The sequence below is a fragment of the Pterocles gutturalis genome, unplaced genomic scaffold, assembly GCF_000699245.1.
Source record: "Pterocles gutturalis isolate BGI_N339 unplaced genomic scaffold, ASM69924v1 scaffold36217, whole genome shotgun sequence".
NCBI classification, from domain to species: domain Eukaryota; kingdom Metazoa; phylum Chordata; class Aves; order Pterocliformes; family Pteroclidae; genus Pterocles; species Pterocles gutturalis.
This window is the reverse complement of record NW_010111403.1, coordinates 1-21,378: the sequence shown is the minus strand read 5'-3', so window position 1 is coordinate 21,378 and position 21,378 is coordinate 1. Positions and strand designations below refer to the sequence as shown.

The 21,378-nt window shown below is 43.6% G+C and overlaps 2 protein-coding genes across 2 annotated transcripts; one reads left to right on the top strand and one right to left on the bottom strand.

Annotated features, from left to right (window-relative positions):
* The first annotated feature begins 312 nt into the window (after positions 1-312).
* GON4L (gon-4-like (C. elegans)) lies at positions 313-17,380 on the top strand. The gene is made up of 30 exons (XM_010073724.1): positions 313-346; positions 996-1,192; positions 1,745-1,819; positions 2,179-2,229; positions 2,628-2,678; positions 2,851-2,946; positions 3,188-3,292; positions 3,567-3,737; positions 4,239-4,431; positions 4,699-4,800; positions 4,989-5,029; positions 5,154-5,257; positions 6,201-6,399; positions 6,604-6,690; positions 6,934-7,105; positions 7,814-7,958; positions 8,145-8,295; positions 8,669-8,785; positions 9,105-10,835; positions 11,153-11,396; positions 11,659-11,840; positions 12,312-12,509; positions 13,058-13,201; positions 13,676-13,819; positions 14,123-14,242; positions 14,502-14,615; positions 15,101-15,308; positions 15,558-16,350; positions 16,542-16,644; positions 17,231-17,380. Exons 3-30 carry the CDS (start codon positions 1,775-1,777, stop codon positions 17,378-17,380), a joined length of 5,961 nt encoding a protein of 1,986 aa, XP_010072026.1. The 5' UTR covers positions 313-346; positions 996-1,192; positions 1,745-1,774.
* A 687-nt stretch (positions 17,381-18,067) lies between these two features.
* On the bottom strand, positions 18,068-21,071 carry MSTO1 (misato 1, mitochondrial distribution and morphology regulator; the record flags this gene model as incomplete). The annotated part of the gene is made up of 9 exons (XM_010073725.1): positions 18,068-18,306; positions 18,577-18,695; positions 18,808-18,909; positions 19,186-19,370; positions 19,519-19,650; positions 20,203-20,355; positions 20,470-20,604; positions 20,694-20,811; positions 20,933-21,071. Coding segments are annotated over 9 exons (1,322 nt in total), but the record flags the coding sequence as incomplete, so codon positions are not given.
* Positions 21,072-21,378: the final 307 nt, after the last annotated feature.

Here is a 21,378-nt window from a genome sequence, read left to right as displayed (position 1 = left end):
CGTGGTTGATTTAACAGATTTGAATGAGTCACGATAAGCTTTTGTAATTGCAGCAGCCTCTTAACCTTGCTCAGCTGTGTCCGTATGGCATACCTGACTGCAACTTAGCGTGTACTGTCAACAGGGAAAGCGCCTAAGCTCTGCACAGAGGTGGAAGTAAACTCACAAAGAGATCCGTATCTGACTGAAAACCAGTCTGCAGCGCAGGAGTCTCCAGGGAGAAGTTCTTTGCAGCTGGCTGTTAGAAATCCTACCGTGATGAAGCCACTGAAGAACACCAGAGCAGGTGAGTGGTCCCAGCAGACTGATGAGGAAAATGAGGATTTGGGGCTGTTTATTCTATTGGGTAAGCTTTATGCGAGGAACAGACCTGTGACCTGATATAGTAGATGCAGAACTCTGGAACTGTGTACACAATGGCAGGGGCTCTTTAGGTGCGTTGTTTTTTTAAGTTTTAATCCCGTGCTCCATAATTCAGTGGCTAAATAAACTAACAGTATCTAAGTGAAACTTGCTGGAGCTGAACTGCTTTCCTTCAGAGGAAGTGAGGATTCTTTTGTTTTCCTGAGTCAGCAAAACAGTGGTGCTTGGGAAACATTTTAAGTTCCGGAAACTGTAATCTGCTCTTGCTGTATGGTGCCTGGGGTTTTGCAACTGTTTTGGTCTTGGCGGCATACTTAAAATATCTCCTTCTGTAAAAGGCGTAAAAAAGCTGCTGAGACCATTCTGTAAAATCAGTCTAGTAAATACGTAACTTTTATTTACTTGGCTAATGTGACTCACTCAGGTACTGGGGAATTTGAATCCATTATTCAAAAGACTGTTTCTAGTTCTCATGACCATTTCCGTTTGGGTGATTTCCTTATCAGCTGTTGGAAAGCTGCTGCCACTTCAGTATCTGGAGAACTCTTTTTTTTTTTTTTAAGCTCATACTGTCAGAATGTGCTGGATGTGAAGTATCTGAATTGTTAGATTCCATTTTTATTCATTTTCAGAGGAGCACGATGGAGAGGACATTGAAAGACGGAAGAGGAGGAGGAAGGCAACCAAGCGGAAAAGAGAAGGGAGAAGTCAAGAGGAGGAAGGATCTTTGTCTTGTGACATCAAGCTAGATGATACCCTTGATCGCACCTTAGAAGATGGAGCTAAACAGCATAACCTGACAGTTGTCAATGTGCGAAACATCTTGCATGTGAGTGCCCTGGGACTATGACAGGGAACGGAGAGGTGCCCAGCTCTTTAAGAAAGTGCAGTCTAGACTTAAGTGTGGTACTAACAGTAGCACTTGATTTCATGAACATGGAAGGCTTGGTAGGCACCCGTGTCCTCACTTCTCCTATAAAAGGCTATAAAGAGAGGATTGTGTGGTGTATGTATAACGTACCCAGACCTGGCTTTGTTAGTAGGTATTGATCACTGACTTCCACTTACTTACAGTTTTACTGTACTGTAGTAACAGGAGCAGGAGTAATGGAACTATGATGTGTGCGTCTGGTTGCAGGTGTGGAGATGTAGACTGTGAACTCACTGTTTCACTTCCAGTTAGAAAGGAGCTGCAAAAAAAAAAAAGCTTAGTATTTTCTTGTCCGATCACTGAACAATCTTTTTGTATTATAGTATAATTACAAAGTATATTGTACACTGAATATTTCTCCAGCATGTTTCCAACTGGTTTATTTTAACCTTAAGTCTGTTTATTTTTAATAAATGGAATGTAAATGATATTTTTTGTGTGTTCCTATAGGAAGTGATCACGAATGAGCATGTGGTTGCCATGATGAAAGCAGCCATCAGTGAGACAGAAGATATACCTTTGTTTGTAAGTAAAAAGCTTTTTAAGTTTGTTTTTTTTCAGTTGTTCCAAGTGCAGGATACCTTCACCAGTCTGTCTTGCGGGTCTGTTGATGTGGTATGGAGAGAACAGGTAGAATGGGTACTGCCATAATATACGTTTCATTACCAGATTTGCCACCTGGTTGAAATGAGTAGTGTCTGTGTATGAGTGTATATGATGAAACAGAATTATGAGGGGTTATTTTTGATGTCACTCTGATTGTGTCTAAATGGTAATTAATTTAAAAAAAGAGAAAAGTCTTGTAGTAAGGAGTTGCTGGGGAAAAGTTTGCAGTTAAGGAAAATAGCTGAATAGGTTGCTATTGTCTTGCTTTAAACTCTTAGGAGCCCAAAATGACTCGTTCCAAACTGAAGGAAGTTGTGGAAAAAGGAGTGGTAAGTACGTCATCTGCTTTTATTATGGCACCCTCTTCCTACCCGAATGGTTTTGATTGTTGGGTCTTCTAAGTGTAAAGTGTCCTTTTACGTTATTTATTCTTAAAATGGAAAAAAATAAGTTAAAACAATGTAAAAAAGAATTCATTTTAGACAAGCAGAATAGAACCAGGTCAGGGTTGGAAAATGCTGTGAATTGACAGTATCTGTTGTGCTGAAGCTGTTGCCTGCAGAGACCATGTGGGCGGTTTAGAAGGCATTTGTTTGAAGTCTGTTGTTCCTTGACTACTTTGGAGAACGAGGCCTTGAGCTCAGTTACTCGTTTGATTTAGTAGATTGTCTAAACTGTGCAATGCTGTGCTTTTCAGAGACAATTAAAGTGTTTTTGCTATCTCTAGGTGATTCCAACATGGAATATTTCTCCAATTAAGAAGGCAAATGAGGTGAAGGTAAGTGAACTACTGCTGGGAAATCAGAGACCATACTAGAGGCACCTGCTGAGCAAGGGGTCTTTTGGAGGGGTGGAGAAGCTAGAAATCTTCGATCTGATAGTGCACCGTTGGAGTGGAGCTCTTTATCTTGCCTGTAAAAAGTTTTCACCTTTCTTCTGTTCTGTTGTAGCCTCCTCAGTTTGTGGACATTCCTCTTGAGGAAGATGATTCATCTGATGAAGAATACCAGCCTGAGGATGAGGATGAAGATGAGACTGCAGAAGAGGTAAATGCAACTTGTACAAAGATCTGTTCTGTTCAGCATGGAGTTGTCAGCGTATTTCAGGCAGTAGAATGTTCTCTTTATTTCAACACATGAAAATGTCTAGGTTGTCCCAGACCTTCTAGTAATCTTTCTTCAATGCTTTAGGATTAATTTGGCTAAATAGGAGTCTGAAATATTAGTTGAAGCAGTGTTTTTTTGTGGCATGATGGTTTGATTGCATTCTGCATCTTTTGCCCTATAGAGTTTACTGGAAAGTGATGTAGAGAGCACTGCTTCTTCTCCACGGGGAGCGAAACGCTCTAGAACAAGGCGATCATCTGATGAAGAGGGAGGGACACTCTGCGAGGTAAACTTGCAAGGGAGTTTTGTGCCACAATTACTAGTGTTTAGGTTTATCGGCTCTAGTAACATTGAGACTGATACTCAAGTCTTCCAAATGTCCCTTTTCTGCAAGTCTTTTGAATAGTAAATGTATTTGTACTTTCTGAAAATCAAAGTGAGTGTAATATGAAGAATGCAGCATTTCTCTCATTTCTGTTGTGCTAGGTTCTGGTCTTATTCTGTCCTTGGAAATTTATGTTCTAAATAAAACCTCTTAACACAAAGGCCTTTTTAATTAGATGGAGAAGGTTACTACACCTGTTGTTAGACATATTAGTGCTGAAGTAGTTCCCATGGGACCTCCACCACCTCCTAAGCCAAAGCCAAACAAAGACAGCGTGTTCATGGAGAAGCTGCACGCAGTGGATGAAGAGTTGGCTTCAAGCCCAGTGTGCATGGATTCTTACCAGGTACTGGTTTTGGGGATGCTATAATTGTGTGGCTTTAGTTTGAACAAAATTTGTTAGACAGGAGGTAGCTTTCTGGTGTTCTTTGCTATTACTTTTACTATGTTCCGCTCTCCTTTTATAACTTGAAAAAATAAGTTGAATCTCTGTAGTGTGTAGGATGCAAGGTCTGTGAGAGAATAGAGGTAGCTGTTATTAAAGCGGTGTTAGTGACGTATACTTTTAGTTTCTTGTAGCTACGCTTTGTATTTATGCTCGTAAGTCTCTCACTGCTGTTGTTTTGACAATTAAATATAATTCTATGACATTTACATAACTAAGGAAAATATTTTTCCTTCTGAAAGATATCCTGTCAACTTTGTTGTGTTTTGCAGGCTAGTATTAACACCTGAGGAAGCTTGGGTGTAAAGATAGTGAAGAGGACAAGCAGAGTAAAACATACATGAAAGAAAAAAAAAAAGCAGAGACACTGTAATTCCATTGTGCTTTTCCTTCACCTTTCAGTCCCTGGAAGACAGCCTCATCGCCTTCCGAACCCGATCCAAGAGACCGCTGAAGGATGTTCCTCTTGGTCAGCTGGAGGCTGAGCTCCAAGCCCCGGACATCACGCCAGATATGTATGATCCCAATACGGCAGATGATGAAGAATGGAAAAGGTGGCTCGGAGGACTCATGAATGATGATGTGGAGAATGAAGGTATGTGACAAGTTGTTGTTGTTCACTGGAATTGGGGGTTACACTGAGATCTTGGAGCTTTTTCTTTCTGTTTGCACATGATGTTCTTGGCTGCAGCCATTTCCTTGTTTAGTTTTTAACCTTCAGGTGTCTCATTTCTAAATACTTACTAGCCAACACGTGCAGTAACTGGCAACCATAATCAGAAGTTCTGTGTTTCGGTGCTTCTGCTCCTGGCTACGGGTCTTGGGGCAGGGTGATGATGTTTCAAAACATTCTTCGTACTAGATGAAGCAGATGATGATGATGACCCTGAGTACAACTTCCTGGAAGATCTGGATGAACCAGATACAGAAGACTTCAGAAATGATCGTGCAGTGAGAATTACCAGTAAGTCCTTTGGGAATCCCACGTCATTTCTTGTTAGGACTAGTAATTAATTTTGAAAAGCAAGTGTTTTGTTGCAAAGATTTTGCAGTGTAGGCTGATTTTTAGAAGTCTGCATACTGACTTGAACAGGATTGCTCAGTGTTTCTTGGAAAAGGAATCTTTATACTTCTTTTTAATTTTACTTGCAGAAAAGGAAGTGAATGAACTGATGGAGGAGCTGTTTGAGACAGTAAGTGATAGGTCTTTCTCAGATCTGAGAGGATCATCCTGAGCTTTATCAGATAAAACCAGTTACTGGTGAATGTACTACTGGAGCTTTCTATTCCTGACCATTGCTACACATTTGCTCTCAGTTTCAGGACGAGATGGGTTTCTCAAACATGGAAGATGAAGGTCCAGAAGACGAAGATAATGTTGCAGAGTCACGGCCAAATTTTAATACACCACAAGCACTTAGGTAGGATCAGTTGGTTATGGTCGTAAAATGAAAAAAATAATGACAACTCTGTTAGGATAAAAGGCCTGTGGTTACCTGCGGCTGTACTGTGCCGTCCACTGAAGAGATAATGCCTTTTCAGCACAGGCTGCTGATTTGAAAGCGCAGACTTTTATGAGACTGAGCACTTAACTTGACCCTCTGCCACCTTTGACTGTGGTGATTGTGATGCATCTGAAAAAGATGACCACAACAATGAAAATGTAACTATTAAGAAAGAGACAGCAGGAGTGGCTGCACTGAAATATTGGTGCTGGCTGTTCCGTGTCATAGCTGAAAACAGTCAAGGTCTTCCAGAATGGTGATCTTACTGCCGTTATATTTTTTTGATGACAAGAAACACTTGTGGAGCTGGTTTGACCAAGGGTGTCACCTTATCTTTTAAGTAGATGGCTTAGGTGTAATGTGGCCTTTTTGAAGGAAAAAGTCTGCATGAGATAGCTGAGGCCTAGGTCTGGAACGACTGTTTGGAAACTGGCTTTTGATTATTTTTGCTATGGGTTATAGTTGAAACAGTGGCTTGAAGAGGAGAGGGTCTAAAGCATTTATTTCTGGGTAATAATCCATCTTTATTTATCCAGTTGCAGAAACTGCGGTATGAATGGTGTCTCCTCATTTATGGGGCAGATCAGCTCAAGATCAAGCTGTATCTGTTTGGGAAAGGAGCTAAAATGAAGGCTGGAATTTCTTGATGCTCCCTCTGGGATGAGCAGTACCAGAGGGGAGCGCAGCAATTCTTAAACCAGCTACAGGCTAAAAGCAGGGAAACTTTATATGCTCTCTTGAATTGCCTGTATGCACTTTATGTATAAGCCAGCTGTATAAATAACTGTTTTTTCAACTTGAAGTATACTGTCTATACTGAAGTAGCACAGGGCTGACAGCATATTTTGGTCTCAAACAGATTTGAAGAACCTCTGGCCAATTTACTGAATGAACAACATCGGACGGTGAAGGAACAACTTGAGCAGTTGAGAATGAAAAAGTCCTTGATCAAGCCACCACAAGAGATAGAAAAATCAAAACCTCAAAACGAGAAGCCTCTCCAGAGCCTTGTTCTGGACAATATGCAAAGAAAGAGGCTCCAGCAGCAAATGCAGCAGGTAATAAAATGTTATCTGGTCTGACCTAATGAATATTGTCTGTATACTGCACGGGGCGGGGAAAGCCAATGGTTTTCTGAGGTCAGAATGTGATTTTTTTGGGGTGCTCAGGAGATATTTCTTGTGCCTCTGTACTTATGCTTTCCAGTTTCTTGTATTTCTGATACACTGAAAAAACCCATTTGTCTGATTTTATTCTTCAAGCATGTTCAGCTTCTGACTCAAATCCATCTTCTCTCAAGTGCCAACCCTGCTTTAAGTTCAGAGGCCAGTACTACCAGGATGTTTTTGGTAAGGATGGTGTCTAAAATCAGAGCTATGTGAATTTTAATGATTGCTGGTCACTGGAGATATTTAGAGAGCTTAATTTATTTAATTTATCCCATTAAATTGAGAGCGAGTACCACTCAATAAGGGAATAATGTTGTATGAACACGCTCAGTTTATTTTTTGCATTATTGCATTACATGTATTTTTTCTTTACCTTCCATTGAAGGCGTGTTCTTTTATCTTTTTCTGTTTGTGACTTTGCAGAGTGAGCTTGGTAACTTTGCTCAAAGCTCTATGCTCCTCCGTCAGTCGTTCAATCCCAAGTTTCAAACCATGTTCCAGCCCTGTAACTTGAAGGGAGCACTGCAGCTCATTGAAGATTTTCATGCCCAAGTCCAAGTTGACTGGAGCCCTCGCAAAGCTGTGAAGAAGAGTGGTATGTACGTGAAGGAACAGGAGGTGGGAAAGCATTTACCGTGGGAGTTATTTCATGCTATGCATTCTCCAGACGAGATACGGTTCAGATTGCTGTTTGGAATGAAATTATTTTTTTTTTAGTTTTGTGAGGTATTTTTAGATAAAACCATCCACCTTATTGGCTGCCTTTTTGCTTCTTAAACTTGCAACACAGTAGAGCATGCTATATGGGCTGTTGACTTTTGTTTCGGCATCAGTCCTGGCATTTATTGTTCTGCAGATGATGTTTTGAGCTGCAGAAGTTCATCAAGAAACTATGAAACTGGAAATAATTGTTCCAAATGTGTGGGTTAACACACATCAAGGAAATATTCCCTTCATTGGAGTATTTAAGCAAAAAAGCTCCGAACTGTTGGTTTAAAATATTTGGTTTATGATTTTTCTGCTACCTAGAGAGTGAACACACTTGAAATAAAAAAGAGCTTTTTCAAAGTGCTTTTTCATTGTAGAGCAACAGAAAAGATGTAAGGGGGTAGTAAACTTAACCTTTTGCTGATGTAAACTTAAGGGCAAAAACTAGGAAATATGGAAATTCTTAAAACCAGGGAGAAAGTATCTCTTTTTACAGTGAAGGGAGTAAAAGAAACAGTGTTTTAAAGAAGTCAGTTGTGAAAGATGTTATTTGGCCCCATGTACCTCTGTCTTTATCTGCCTATTCTTTTCACAGCCAATGAATTTCCATGTTTGCCAAAGCAAGTGGCGTGGATTTTGGCAACAAGGAGAGTCTTTATGTATCCAGAGTTACTGCCAGTATGTTCCTTAAAAGCAAACCCTCCCCAGGACAAGACTGTCTTCACCAAGGCAGAGGACAAGTATGTGCTTAGAATTATTGAACAAAATGCATACAGATGAGACTTCTTTGTTAAGGAGAATTTCTAGGATGCAAACTTTTGGGCTGTGTATTGTGCAACAGCACAGCCAAACAGCAATCTGCCGTACTGTCTAAAAGACTTGTTATCTTTTTTTTCCCCCCTTCCCCTCCTTCCTTCCTTCTTCAGTTTATTAGCTTTAGGTTTGAAACATTTTGAAGGGACAGAGTTTCCAAAGCCTTTGATCAGCAAGTATCTCTTGCCAACAAAAACTGCCCACCAGCTAACAGTACGAATCAAGAATCTCAATATGAATCGAGCTCCTGATAACATCATCAGAGTAAGTGATGCATTCAGATTATGGTTTGGTATCTGTCAGATTTGTCTGTCTGGTTGGGGTTTGTTGTACGAGTTATACAGACATGTGCTGTTTGTTCCAAGGATCTTTTTGTAGATGTGCTGACACTTTCTTTAAAGAGAATGTCATCTTTTTGTTAGCAATGAGGGTTTCTTCAAAAAGGCCCCATCCTCTGTACTGTGCAAGTATTTGTATTACTATTTTGACTCCTTAGAGCCCAGCACTTGCAGACAGTTCTAGTACAACTGTGGCTTCAGTAATCCTGACGCATTCATACAGATGTTTCCCAGCAGTTACTGGGCAGGTGTTTTGACCACAGTCATCTTGTCTTGCATTCTCTCCTGTCTCCACGTAGTATTATAAAAAGACAAAACAGTTGCCCATCCTGTTCAAGTGCTGCGAGGAAATCCAGCCTAATGAGTGGAAGCCACCCGTGGAGAGGGAAGAACATCGCCTGCCATTCTGGCTAAAGGTAGTTTCTGGTATTCATCTATTCATTGTTACAGTGAAGTTTCCTTCCCACCAGATCTTGTGTGTACTAAAGGAACCTTTATCAGGCAGTTTGGTTCTGTTGATTCTTTCAGGCTCTCAGGTTCTTTTGAAGGATTTGGAGTAGAAGAATATAAAGCAATATATAGTGAATCTAAAGTAGTATGCAGTAGTATAAAGTAAATAAGAAAAGCTTTACTTTTAGAAGCAAATTGCTGTCTGTTGCCTTCTGTGGTACTGTTTGAAGGTGGTAACAGAGGAAAGTGGCCCATGGACTGGACTAATCAACTCTTTTCCTTTAGGCAAGCTTGCCCTCCATTCAGCGGGAACTGAAGCAATTAGCAGAAGATGCCAGGGAGGTGCCTGGTTCACCTGATGCAGAATCTGTCTTTTTGGGGACAGCAAAGGAAACTTCAGACACAGAATACGATGAAAAATACCCTCTACTCATACCAAAGGGACTAGTACTGACCTTAAAGCCCATGGCCAAGCGATTCTCCAGGAGAGCACGGAGGAAGCAGAGATCTTCAGCTGTGAAGCCTGTCCTCATTCAGCTGAGTCCTTGTCTGCAGCCCAGTTCCAACACTATCAACATCCAGAAAACTGTGAAGTTGTCCCAGTCGGAAGCTCCTCCCAGCAAAGTTATGGTTCAGATTCCTCAGTTAATCCAGCCAGCTGCAGTTATGCAGACAGTGCCAGGAGTGCAGCCTTTGAACGTTCCGGCAGTGGTAGGAAGTGGGGATGGCTTGGAAGTTCAGAATGTGCTCCCCACTTCGCATTCGGACTCCAGACAAGCTTTCTCAGCTGCTGTACCACCGTCTCCAGTGTCCTCAAATCCAGTAACTTTTCAGACCAAACTGATGTTCCCAGCTCTGGCCGGAGCAAAAATACGCAAACCTTGTGTTCGTAAGGGATACCAAAAGAAAAAAGGGACAAAATCTGCCCCGCTGATAAAGGCTTCACCTTTGATTCAGCCATCTCCTGTCATCCTTACTGTACCTGCTACCACAGTAAAGGTGGTTAATATAGGCAATGGTTGCAACGTGATTCAGCCCATAAATACAGCAGTTGGCAGAGGCACCCAGGCTATTCCCGTTACAACCTTACTGGTAAATCCATCTACTTTCCCGTGTCCCTTAAATCAGCCTCTAGTGACTTCTTCAATCCCTTCGTTGATAGTCTCTCCGAACCCTGTTGGTCTTTCTGCATCTTCTGTTGGTGAAAATGAAGAGCAGGTGAATCTGGTTCCTTCCTGCCCTGCTGGAAACAACACTAATACGTATCCCGCAGTGGAGCCCAAGGTTGAACCCCCAGAGCTGTACGTTTCATGCTCTGCTGTCTCCCCGAAAAAGGAGCGTAGTACAAATCCTGCCTCTTCAAATATCGGCAGTCAGGAAAAGGTAAACACAAGTGACTGCTGCAGCTGGACAGTGGTAGAAGGAGACAAGAACGCTTCAGAGCCATTGTCTGTGGACCTTTTGCCTCATTCAGATGAAACGGTGAAAATTGAGGCTGAGGGTTCAAACGATGCTAGCAAGGAAGTAAATCCAGTACAGAAGAGGGATCTTTTATGTGCTGAAGTGAAGGAGGAGTTCGTGCTGGATCTTGGCCAGGAGCTGAACGTGGAGGCTGCATGTTCCTATTCAAATGACCTGAAAGAAATGAAAAAGGAGCGTGCTCCATGTGATGGGAAGGGAGAAGAAGAACAACGGGCTTTGCAGTCATCTCCCCGCGATGAACAGCAGATGGATGCAGGTGTTGTTGCTGGACCACAAGTAAGCAGTGAGTCTCCAAAGAATCTTTCGTACACAGCAGATGTTGAGGCAGAATTTAGTAGTCCCCTAGGAAGACCAGAGGATTCGTCCAGTATAGATGGCCAGTCTGTTGGGACACCAGCTGGCCCTGAAGCTGGAGGAGAGAGAGAAGGACAAGAAGAAGAGGAAGAAGATGACTTTGACGATTTTACACAAGATGAGGATGAAGAAATGTCATCAGCCTCAGAAGAATCTATTCTTTCAGTGCCAGAACTTCAGGTAAAAGCAAACAAAACTTTAAAAAACTTGCTAATGACAAATATCGGTGTCCTGAAACACCCTAAAAACTAAGATGATCACTAAGGAATCCTGTCTAACTTAAGGCAGATTCTGCAGTTTGATTTTGTGTGTGATACAAAAGTAGGCTGTTGTGGTTGTTGTTGAATTCTGTCCCTTCAGTAGAATCCTCTAGTTGGTCAGGTGTTGATCTGTGAAATTGAGTGTTAGAATTATGGTGTAGTGAGCTAGTTGCTGAATGACATTAAAACAGTCACTAAGAGAAAACAATGTTAGGTTTTTTGTTGTTGCTTTCTAAGGAGACAATGGAAAAACTTACTTGGCTTGCAACAGAAAGACGTTTAAGCCAAGAAGGAGATTCTGAAGAAGAGAATTCCCAGGAAGAGAACTCTGAGCCTGAGGAAGAGGAAGAGGAGGAAGGGGAAGGAATAGAGAGTTTACAGAAAGATGATGAAATATGTGGAGATGTATTGGAGGAACCTAAATCTGCCTTCACATTGACAAAAACTGCTCCGCAGGTGGAAGCCCACAGAATGCCAGCAGGTAAGTTCTGTGGGTTTCTTTTGACACAGAGCATGTGTGAAAAGCAAAACCACGGGGAAACTGTCTCTGGGTTTAATTTAATTTCGCGTATCTGAGCCTAGTGATTCTTTTCCATCTGGAAAGGAGAGGGTGAACAGTTAACCCATCACTAACTCTGAAAACCTCCTTTTCTATTGCAATATTGATCTAGAAGAGTAGTTGTCAGCCAGCCCAGGGAATGTACGAAAAGCACCTGTACAACTTGCTTTGTGCTTCTTCGCAGGAGAAAACATGAAAGCCCCGGGGAAGAGCAGGAGCTCCCACAGAACCAGAAATAAGAGGGGACGGGCTCGTGCTAGCAAAGATACATCTAAGCTGCTCCTCTTGTATGATGAAGACATCCTGGAGAGAGATCCCCTGCGGGAGCAGAAGGATCTGGCGTTTGCACAAGCTTATCTCACCAGGGTAAGCCAGACCAGTGTGTGGCCCAGAAACAGGAACATCGGGCACTTTGAGTCCTCTAACCCACCTCACGCCTGGGGTGGAGTTATTTTTCTTTACAGCATTCCATGTGGTGATCCTTTACTTATTAAACTGTCAACCTATGAGTTTTCTTGCTTTTTCTTTTCCTCGTCCCTCCCCTGTCCTGCATGAGGGAGGTGGGGAGTGAGCGCATGGCTGTGGGGGTGCTTCGCTGCTGGCTGCAGTCAATCCACAGCACCAGCCCTCTCTTAACTTCACAATTTCCTAGTCTTGGATTTGGTTCCTTTCTCTTGTGAGTTGTTCAAATTTACCTTTAAGGAAGAGACTCGGTTGGCTCAACAAAACTGGAAGCACCATGTAAATTCTGAGTAGCAAGAGGTCAAAGATTACTAAATTAACTTGCTTTCTTCCTGGATGTTACAGAGTCCTGTAAAGGTCTGTTGCTCTTTCCAGGTGCGTGAAGCCTTGCAGCATGTTCCTGGAAAGTATGAAGACTTTCTTCGTGTTATCTACGAATTTGAGATCAGCACGGACAACCAAACAGCTGTGGATCTCTATTCCGCTTTACAGAAACTGTTGCATGACTGGCCACAGTTGCTCACAGACTTTGCTGCCTTTCTTTTACCAGAACAAGCTCTGGAGTGCGGGCTGGTAGGTAGAATGAAAGAAGGAAACTAAATTTTAAGCAGACAATGTGAATGCTTGTGGGAGTGAAAGAATAAGGAATTCTTCCTGGGGCAAGAAACGTGGACAGCTGGTAAATCATTCGCTTACCTTGCTGTTTTGTTAATCAGAATTGAAAAGTCTAGTGTTTGTTTTAAGGCTCATAGTAAGTATTACTGTGGAGAACTGGCCTTTCCCAGTTACACCGCAGAACCTGACTGCAGAGACAACGTGCAGATCCAGCAAGTGGAATGGTTCCCTTGTCTCACAAATCGGCCCCCCACTTCTTGTTACATTCTTTCTGGATTTTCCCATCTTATGTGCATGTAGTTGAAACAAAACTTTATAGCTCATGTAAGCATTGATGATACAAAGTCTTGTTTCTCTTCCTCCACCTCTTCCCAGTTTTGAAATGGGTGTCAATACAAATGGAAAATAAGTAGCAAGACAGGCATTTTATAGCTTACTTAAACCGACCAGAGATGCTTGGAAATATATTCATGAACATGAAGGGTGGATCTTTTTCTTTTGGTCAGTTTGAAGAGCAGCAAGCATTTGAAAAAAGCCGGAAGTTCCTCAGGCAGCTGGAGATTTGTTTTGCTGAAAATCCTGCCCACCATCAAAAGATCATCAAAGTTCTGCAGAGCTGTGCAGACTGTCTCCCCCAAGAGATTGCAGAGGTAATCAGGCATCCAGGTATCTCCTTTCACTCAAAAACCCTGAGAATGCAAGTGTCCTGCTTCCCTGTTCCCGTGTGCTGCTCTTTGAGACCACAAGAGTTTAGTGAGTGCAATCTCCCTCTGTGGGGTGTGGTGGAGAATTGAAGCTGCCTCTTCAGGAGGCTTTCAGTGATCTGGCCTGTGTGAGTCTCCTCTCTCCTACCCCCACCTTGCTTTTATCACCTTGCAGGTGAAATTTTAGCTTAGTGCCTCCTACAGAGTCTGCCTAGAATTTTAGAGAAATATTTCTGTGCTAATTTGATGGGTGGGTGTGGAATGATCTCAATATTCATGAAGTAGTACCAACACAAGCGTAAACTTCTAGGTTGGGGGTCTAATGAGCCTTGATGTTCCATCTGCTTTGAGAAATCCTTCTCAGAAGAATGTGGTGACATGGAATGAAACGCTAATTTTTTCTGGATTTCTCTCTTTCAGCTGAAGACCCAAATGTGGCAACTCTTGAAAGGACACGACCACTTGCAGGATGAGTTCTCTGTTTTCTTTGATCACTTACGGCCCTCAGCCAGCCGAATGGGAGATTTTGAGGAGATCAACTGGACAGAAGAGAAGGAATATGAGGTGGAGCAATCGTTTCCCCAAGACCAGAAAAGAGAAAACCAGAGATAGACGTGTTTGAACTTGAAGGACTTGGGTTGAGGCTGATTTCCAGATGAGGGAAGCAGCAGGGTGGGATAGCTGTTGGGGGGACTGAAGCAAACTTTACCCATTTTTTTGTACAGCATTTATGTCTCTTCTAACATCGTTGAACTTGCTATGTCCTGGAACTGGGTTAAATATTCAGAAATTCATGGGGAAGATGAAGTTCGGTCTGCTGAAGAGCTATCACGATAGAGTAGTTTTTGTGTGGTTTTTGTTTTGCAGTTTGATGGGTTTGAAGAGGTGTCTTTGCCAGATGTGGAAGAAGATGACGAACCACCCAAGATGCATGCAGCCTCAAAAAATAAGAAGCGGAAAGAGATGGGAAGCCAGAGCAATGACAAGGTGGGCCTGGGGCATAGACTGCAGATCTGGACTCTGAGCAGATGCGTGTCTTAGAGACATGACAACAGCCTAAAAAGATCTGAAGAAAGGGGATCGAAATGTTTCCATTGTGCTTTGCTTGCTAGCACATAATTGTTTTATTTTTCCGAGAGTGCACAGAGTGCCGCTCGGCCTTTCCTGGCTCCCTCTGGGGTCACCTTCCCCCGACTGTCGTCTCTGTGCCGTGCACGTTTGTCAGCTGGAGTATGTCTGTTTCCAGGAGGTCGAGTGGGTAGATGGGATGAAGGAATGTTCATGTTCCTGCCACGAAGGGAGTAGCGATCTCAAGCTAAAGAAAAGCAAAAGGAGGACCTGCAGCCATTGTAGTAGTAAGGTTAGTTGATAGGCCGAGTCTTTCGAGTGGGGAGTGGAAAGCAGAGTCCTGCCGAGAGCGACCCTCCCCCCCCCATTGTGATGATCTGTCCAGCCTTGGGCCTCGTGTCTCCAAAATAACGTGTTGAGGAAGAAAATAAATCAAAAGATGACCAGGAGCGTCTCGCTCTTTGGAGCTCTGACTGCACCACCTGGCCTTCCCCTGCCATCTACTGCCCCTTGTTGCTGTGCTTAATAGTGTGAATTTTTATATTGTTTTGAGTGAAGAACAAGCTTTTTTGGTGGAAGATGCTTGTGTGGCCACTATGTCAAAAGAACGGTGTCTGTTCATAATAATAATGAAAGAGTCAGCTTTCTAAATGCAAACCTATTGCCAAGCTGAAGCCGTTGTTGGGGTCAGGGAACACTTTGGAAACAACGGCCGAGGTGTTGGGTTTGGGCTGATACGTTACGTTTGTGATTGTATGCCTCTATATTGATCTGCAGGTATGTGAAAACAGATTTTATAAAAATAAAGATTCTCAAGAACTGACTTCAAGCCTTGTTCAGCAAGAGTCAAGTCCTCGGCCTGAAGGGAAGGATTCTGGAGTGTCTAAGGAACCTGCAGAAGAAAGCCTGGAGAACAGAGAGGAGGGAGAGGATGTCCAGAGCAGAACAAAAACTGCGTCCAGGAAAGCGGACTCTCTGGCTGCAGGTACGTGAAAGTCTTGTGTACAGACAGGTGTATCATTCATCTCCAAACTTCACACAAGTGCAGATAGGTACAGGACTTTCTAATACAAATTCATTGAGATAAAGAGAACTTCTGATTTTTTTTTTTCCTTGTGATTGTCCACTCTGGGTGCTCTAAACATGTATATATCCAGAGCATTCCCTTCCAAAAAAGCCTCCAGAAGTTTTTCCTACTGACAGCTAGTCTAAACTTGTTTGGGTTTCTTATCAGGATCTCACCTGGAAGAAACGATTGCCTCCAGCAGACACACATCTTCTGAAAAAGTGGCACTGCCTTATCATCAGGCTGAAGAAGCAGGTGTCAGTGCTGTTTCAAATACTGCAAAGGACAATGACTCTTCCATCACTGGCCCCAGATGGACGCATCTACAAAAAGCTGCTCTCAAACTACCTCAGGAAACCAAAGACTGCCCTTACGCTGTGGGAAGCGAGAGTGAGGGACCGAACCAGCAACACCAAGGAAATGCAGACGCTTCTCTTGGGCAGAGCAGAGACCTGCTGCTGTCTCCTCGTTCTGCTGCAGTAAAAGGTTTAACGGGACCTTGTTCCTCCTCTGGAAAGAGTTTATGTCAGCGTGAGAGGCTTCATTCTGATCCAGCCGATAAGCTCGCTGTCTTGGGTCATGCTTCAAAACTAGGTGTGAAAGAACTTGGGGGACCACCTTTGCCTCTGGAAGGAAAACCTGAAGCAAAGCAGGGTTGGATAACACCGGGTAGAAAGCCAACACTGGGTAAGAGCTGCAGCTCACAGTCCCCCGATAATCGCATTTTGGAAGCTGACGATACGGGTTGCACTGGAAATTTTCCTGAGAGCAGATTAAAGTCAAATGCAACCAACTGCTTCCAGGTGCATCAGCATTCTGAGCAGCTGGAGTGCAGAGGGGTCACTGCCTCCCTGGACCAAAAGGAAGAGGAACAGCAACAGCAGCGAGTCACAGAACCAACTGTGTGTGCGAAGAACAGCAAAGTCAGCTCGACGGGGGAGAAAGTTGTGCTCTGGACCAGGTGTGTCTGCCTGAACTGCATCTTACATTCCTTGTGCATTTAGCCTCAGCTTTCGTATTTTAGAGTATCCTTGATTTTCATTTTGTATTCCTGTTTTCTAATGTCTTCTGCCCCCTCCCTCAGGCTTGCAGTGGCTAAAGTATGTCAGCACTTGGTTTTGCTGCTTCAATAACTATTGTACCGCTCTGCAGGGAGGCCGACAGAGTCATCCTTACCACCTGCCAGGAGAAGGGAGCCCATCTGGAAACCTTCCATGCCATCTCACAGAAGCTGGGCAACAAGACCGCGAGTGAGGTGAGGGGCTGGCGTGGGAAAGATGCGGCTGCTGCAGGGAGCGGGGGTGGAGAGGGAGGAAAAGGGGAGGTTTGCTGTCGTATTTGTGTCCCAAACTTAATTTGATGCTGCATCAGAGAAAAATAATCCCAACTGCAAATAAAAGCCAAAACAAACCCTGATCTGTTCAGTCAAAAATCCTGATGGCCACATGGTTTTTCTTACAACACTACTGTTGATATTCTAGCCTTAAATTTGGTACCAGAATTGTTTCAGTGACTGCTGCTTGGGTCTTCTACTTAAATACAAGGAATCTCTTGGGTTTTGTCTCTAAGCCCTCCTCACATCACAGCCAGCCTGGAATTTTCCCAACCTGCCAGTTTTTATCTACAAGTCAGCAGAATGTAACCATTCTTGTAAAGAAAGCAGAACAACCCAGTGCACGTTCATTTTTCTTTCCCTTTATGGCTGAATCTCGTGTAAAATGTGATGGTGGATTTTTTTTTTTTAACGTAAAAGCACAAACACCATGAACTTCATAATATGAAATTTCTATTTTGTACCACCTTTTACTGATGAGTCATCTTGGATTTCCCTTGTTCTTCAGGTATCCCACAGGTTCAGAGAACTGATGAAGCTGTTCCATACATCCTGCGATGGGAGCTCTGAGGATGAGGAGGATGCAACTAGTACCAGTAACACAGACCAGCTGTCAGATAAAGATCTTCTGCTTTCTGAGGAAGAACCTGATGACTAAGGTTTTTCTGGCTTGATAAGCTACTGACTGAAGCAGGAGAGTTGTTTGCTGCTAGACAGGTGCTGTGGATAAAGGAAGAATATTTGCACAGGTACTTAAGATAGCACCTTTTTGGTGTTATTGTTCATTTTCCTGCTACACTTCTGCCAAGCTGCACTTCTCCATCTTTATCAAAATCAAATGAATTAAGGAAGTTGTTAGTGTGAGAACATCCTGTAGAACCTACAGGAGGAGCTTCAGCAATGAAACAAGAGAAGTGATGGTTGTGGACACTGACCTCAGTCTGTGGGGGCCACCAGCCTTTGAAAAGAACATGTAAATGTTGTATCATAAGATGTCTGTTTGTGATTTTTTTTGGTAAGTTTTCCCCTTGTGTTGATTGTATGTGGGAAAGTTACAACCCGAATTCTGTATTTATTGTGTGGTCTTACTCTAACAGTCAGAGCAAATTCACTTTGAATAGTTTTTTTTTAAAAAAGGAAACAAAGCCAGCCCCAAAAAAAGCAGCTTTCCGCCTTTACAACACAACTGCAAGTAGCTGTACAACTTCAGCTAGCCTTCATTACCAGGATTTTACTGAAATTAAAAGAAAGCAGCAGTCAGGCCATCTTTAAAAGCCATTCCCTTTATTTTGAAAGTGATCTTAAAGATACTCTTACTCCCCCTATCTCTAGTAATAAAGATGAGTTAGTCCGAATCTGCTTCATCTTCAGAGTCACCTGCTCCAAACCCCGTTTCATAGCACTGGGACAGAGTCCTCAGCTCCTCTAAGGCCTCCTCGAAGTCTCCCTGCTCAACGCCAGCAGTGAAGAAGCTGGGCAGTCGCCGCATGTTCAGCTTTCGTAGATCCTTGTATAAGCTGGACAGAAGCGTGTACAGAACTGGTGAAGACTGCAGGGCTGCTAGGACAGGGATGCTTTCAACGGCTGCAGGGAAAAACGTGTTTGGTTAAACAGACCCATCAAAATTTGTTTCCCTACCCTGCTTCAGAAGCAGGCTGGGTTTTCTTCAAGCTTTATTTGAACTCTCTGTAGCAGAAGAGGTGCCCAATACTTATTATTTTTTTCGTGACAAACACTCAAAAGTGTTGTGGGGTTGTTGGGGTTATGTAGTAATTATTTTACCTCTGTTAGACCCTGCTGCCCCCCGCCGCGATCTCCTTCTGCTGCAAAGTCAGTTTAAGGGGTACATGTTACCTGTTGAAGAATAACTGGGAGGTTTGTCCAGGAGGAAGCCTTGTCTGGTCAGAAGTGGAGAAAAAAACTGCGGGTAGGGAGGTAGGGTACTACACGGCTGCTCCAGCACGTGGGATGTGCTGCAAAGACAAAGGTGAATAAGGTTACCCAAACCTTGCTCTACCTTCAGCTTCCAGTTAGTGTTCCCTGTTATAAAAAAAACAAACAAACAAAAAAAAAACTGTTACCAACCTGAGTGCCCCAGGAAACACTGTGTCTAAGTAATGATGCAGCACCTGCTCGGTGCTCTCGCAGGTGTGGAGTGGAGACGGGGGCTGCTTCCCTGGACGACCACTACAAAGAAAACCCGTTCATGGTTTTCCAGGGGGCTCAACTGGAACTGTCAGTGACTCAGCTGCTTTTTAGCTTTTTTGCTATAAAGTGAGTAGCATACAACCAGTGATCTTTCAGGTCCTTTCCAACCTGTCTGGCTAGAGCACTAGACTTTTTTTTTTTCTCCATTCAGCTGGCATTCCTAACAGAAGGATTAGGGATGACCTTTGTAGGAAATCGTTGCTGTTTTGGGTACCAGAGTTCTGAAGGGAAACGTGCAGTTCAAACGCCGATTACCTGGTGCAACTTTCCTTGCAAATTCCTCGTAGCACGACAGACTGAGCAAAACAGCGGCTGCCCCTTTGTTCCCTACAAGAAGACAGAAGCTTCCAGGGCACATCCTGCTGGTAGGCGCATAACGTGTCAGGGAGCGAGGAGCTGCGTAGGGCAGGAAAGGGAACAGAAGCCCACGCAGCCACAACCTACGACTCGGAGAGGGGGTGACCAGTCACAGTCTAGAACACACTGCCTGCGTACGTACGGATGCAAAGCAGAACACCAGCTCTTGCCTACAGCAGTAGCTCATGTAGAGCCGGAAGGATCCGAGGCTGCTGTTGTCACTGCCCTTACCTTTCTTCCTGAGAAGTTGAGTGTATCAGCAAGGTGCATCATGGAGCCCTGAGAGGCACAGAGCCGGTATGGAGCTGTGAGGGTATCGAGCGCTGCTGCCAAAATTGCACTGCTGTGGTAGTTAAGTGATGCCTGTGGAGGGAGGCAAAGGGAAGAGTTATGGGACAAGTTAAATTCATCTGCACCTGAGCCAATTTTTGTGTATTTAACTTAAGCATACTGTAAATTGTGCTTTTATAGAGGTTGTGTTTAACTGTTATTTCAGGTTTTGCATAAGGAGGTGAGCTGTTTGCTAGCAAATGATCTGTTGCCAGTTTTCTTGTCCGCAGCTTCTTAGTGCTCAGACAAGGCTGGAGTTAAGTACTCCACCCATGGAGAATAATGCAGTAAAGCATTTTTTTCAGTGCTGAAACTGAAAGCAGCACACCAGCTGAAACACTGCAAAAAAATGAAATGTGTTAATATTTTTAAGAGTATGAAAAAACTATGGGAATGAAAAGTTGGCAGTTAAGTCTCTGCTAACAGTAAAAAAGCAGGAAAAAATCTTTTCTGCTTGGCAGAATGCTAGCATGAAAAAATACTGCTAAAAAAATGTAGCTGCAGAAAACACTTTTAGGAAGTGGTAAAGCTGAAAGCCAGCTGAGCTAGGTGTTGTTTCTAGGTAAAGCATGGCATAGTACATACATCGTAGTTTATATACGGAAATGTCACAGGAGGTTGGGGCTTGAGTCCTAGACTCCCACTGAGCGACAGGGGGCAAAAGAGCGAGCTGTGGCTGGAGAGATGGACAATTCCCAGGGCTGTGTTCATCAGTCTGTAAAAATTCTTCTGATAATCCTGGGAAAGAAAATCCAACCGTTGGAATTTTAAAGATGCAAACAAGAAGTCGTCTAATCCAGGTTGAGCAAGAAAGCATCACTTGTTCTTGTTTTTTTCCCATTGTTTACTTACTCCCATGTTACTCAGGACCGGAGTCAAGCCCCAGGTCAGGATTCCTTTTCCCAAATACTCATCGTAGAGTAGTTCTGTCACCTTGGCACCAACTCCAGAGAATCCACTGTGTAGGTCACAGAGGACTTGAAATCCCTGTGTAAAATGATGGCAGCATCTGAGATTCTGCTTAATCTTGAACAGAAAGCTCGAAAGAACGGAGAGTTTGGATGGAGCTGCCAAACCTGCAGATGATCGCACTCTTCAACATAGAAGTGCAACCGATCTTCCAGCTCCTCCAGGCAGCTGGGATCCCGCAGGAGGCTTTCACCTTGTCCAAAGGCTTCCAGACACCCACACTCCCTAAGAAAAAAAGGAGGAAAGAAAAAAAAAAGCTTATTCTATCCTCTCTTAATTTTCCTTCAAGGCAAAACTAAGATCCTGTTGTGGACAAGAGATGCTGAACCAACCCTCTAGGCCATACCCATCGTGCATGTACTGACGGATGACGTAGATGCTCTTGGGATGCAAGTGAACGCTGAGGTAGTTGGACCAGAGCTGTATGCGGCCGCTCGAGGAAACTTCCTGGGAAACAGCGAGTTGCGAGGGGGTAGGAGATGTGCCTGGAACAAGACAGATGGGAAGGGGGAAAGGCTTTTCAACCCTGAACACCCCCTCGAATAAACAAAAAACAGCTTTTGGATCTCATCCCCCTTCTGAACGTTGTTGCTGCTCTTTGACCCATCTTTCTGTAAGCACAGAGATCTCATCCCTGAGTTTTCCCTCTGTGTTCACTCTTCTTTGGTGACAAGTTGTCAGCGTCCGAGCCCAGCGGCGTGACCCGGAGCCCTCGGGACAGTGCAGACGGGACAGAACCCGCACCGGGGCTCGGAACACGCTCACGCACCTTGGCCTGGAGCGCTGGGGTTC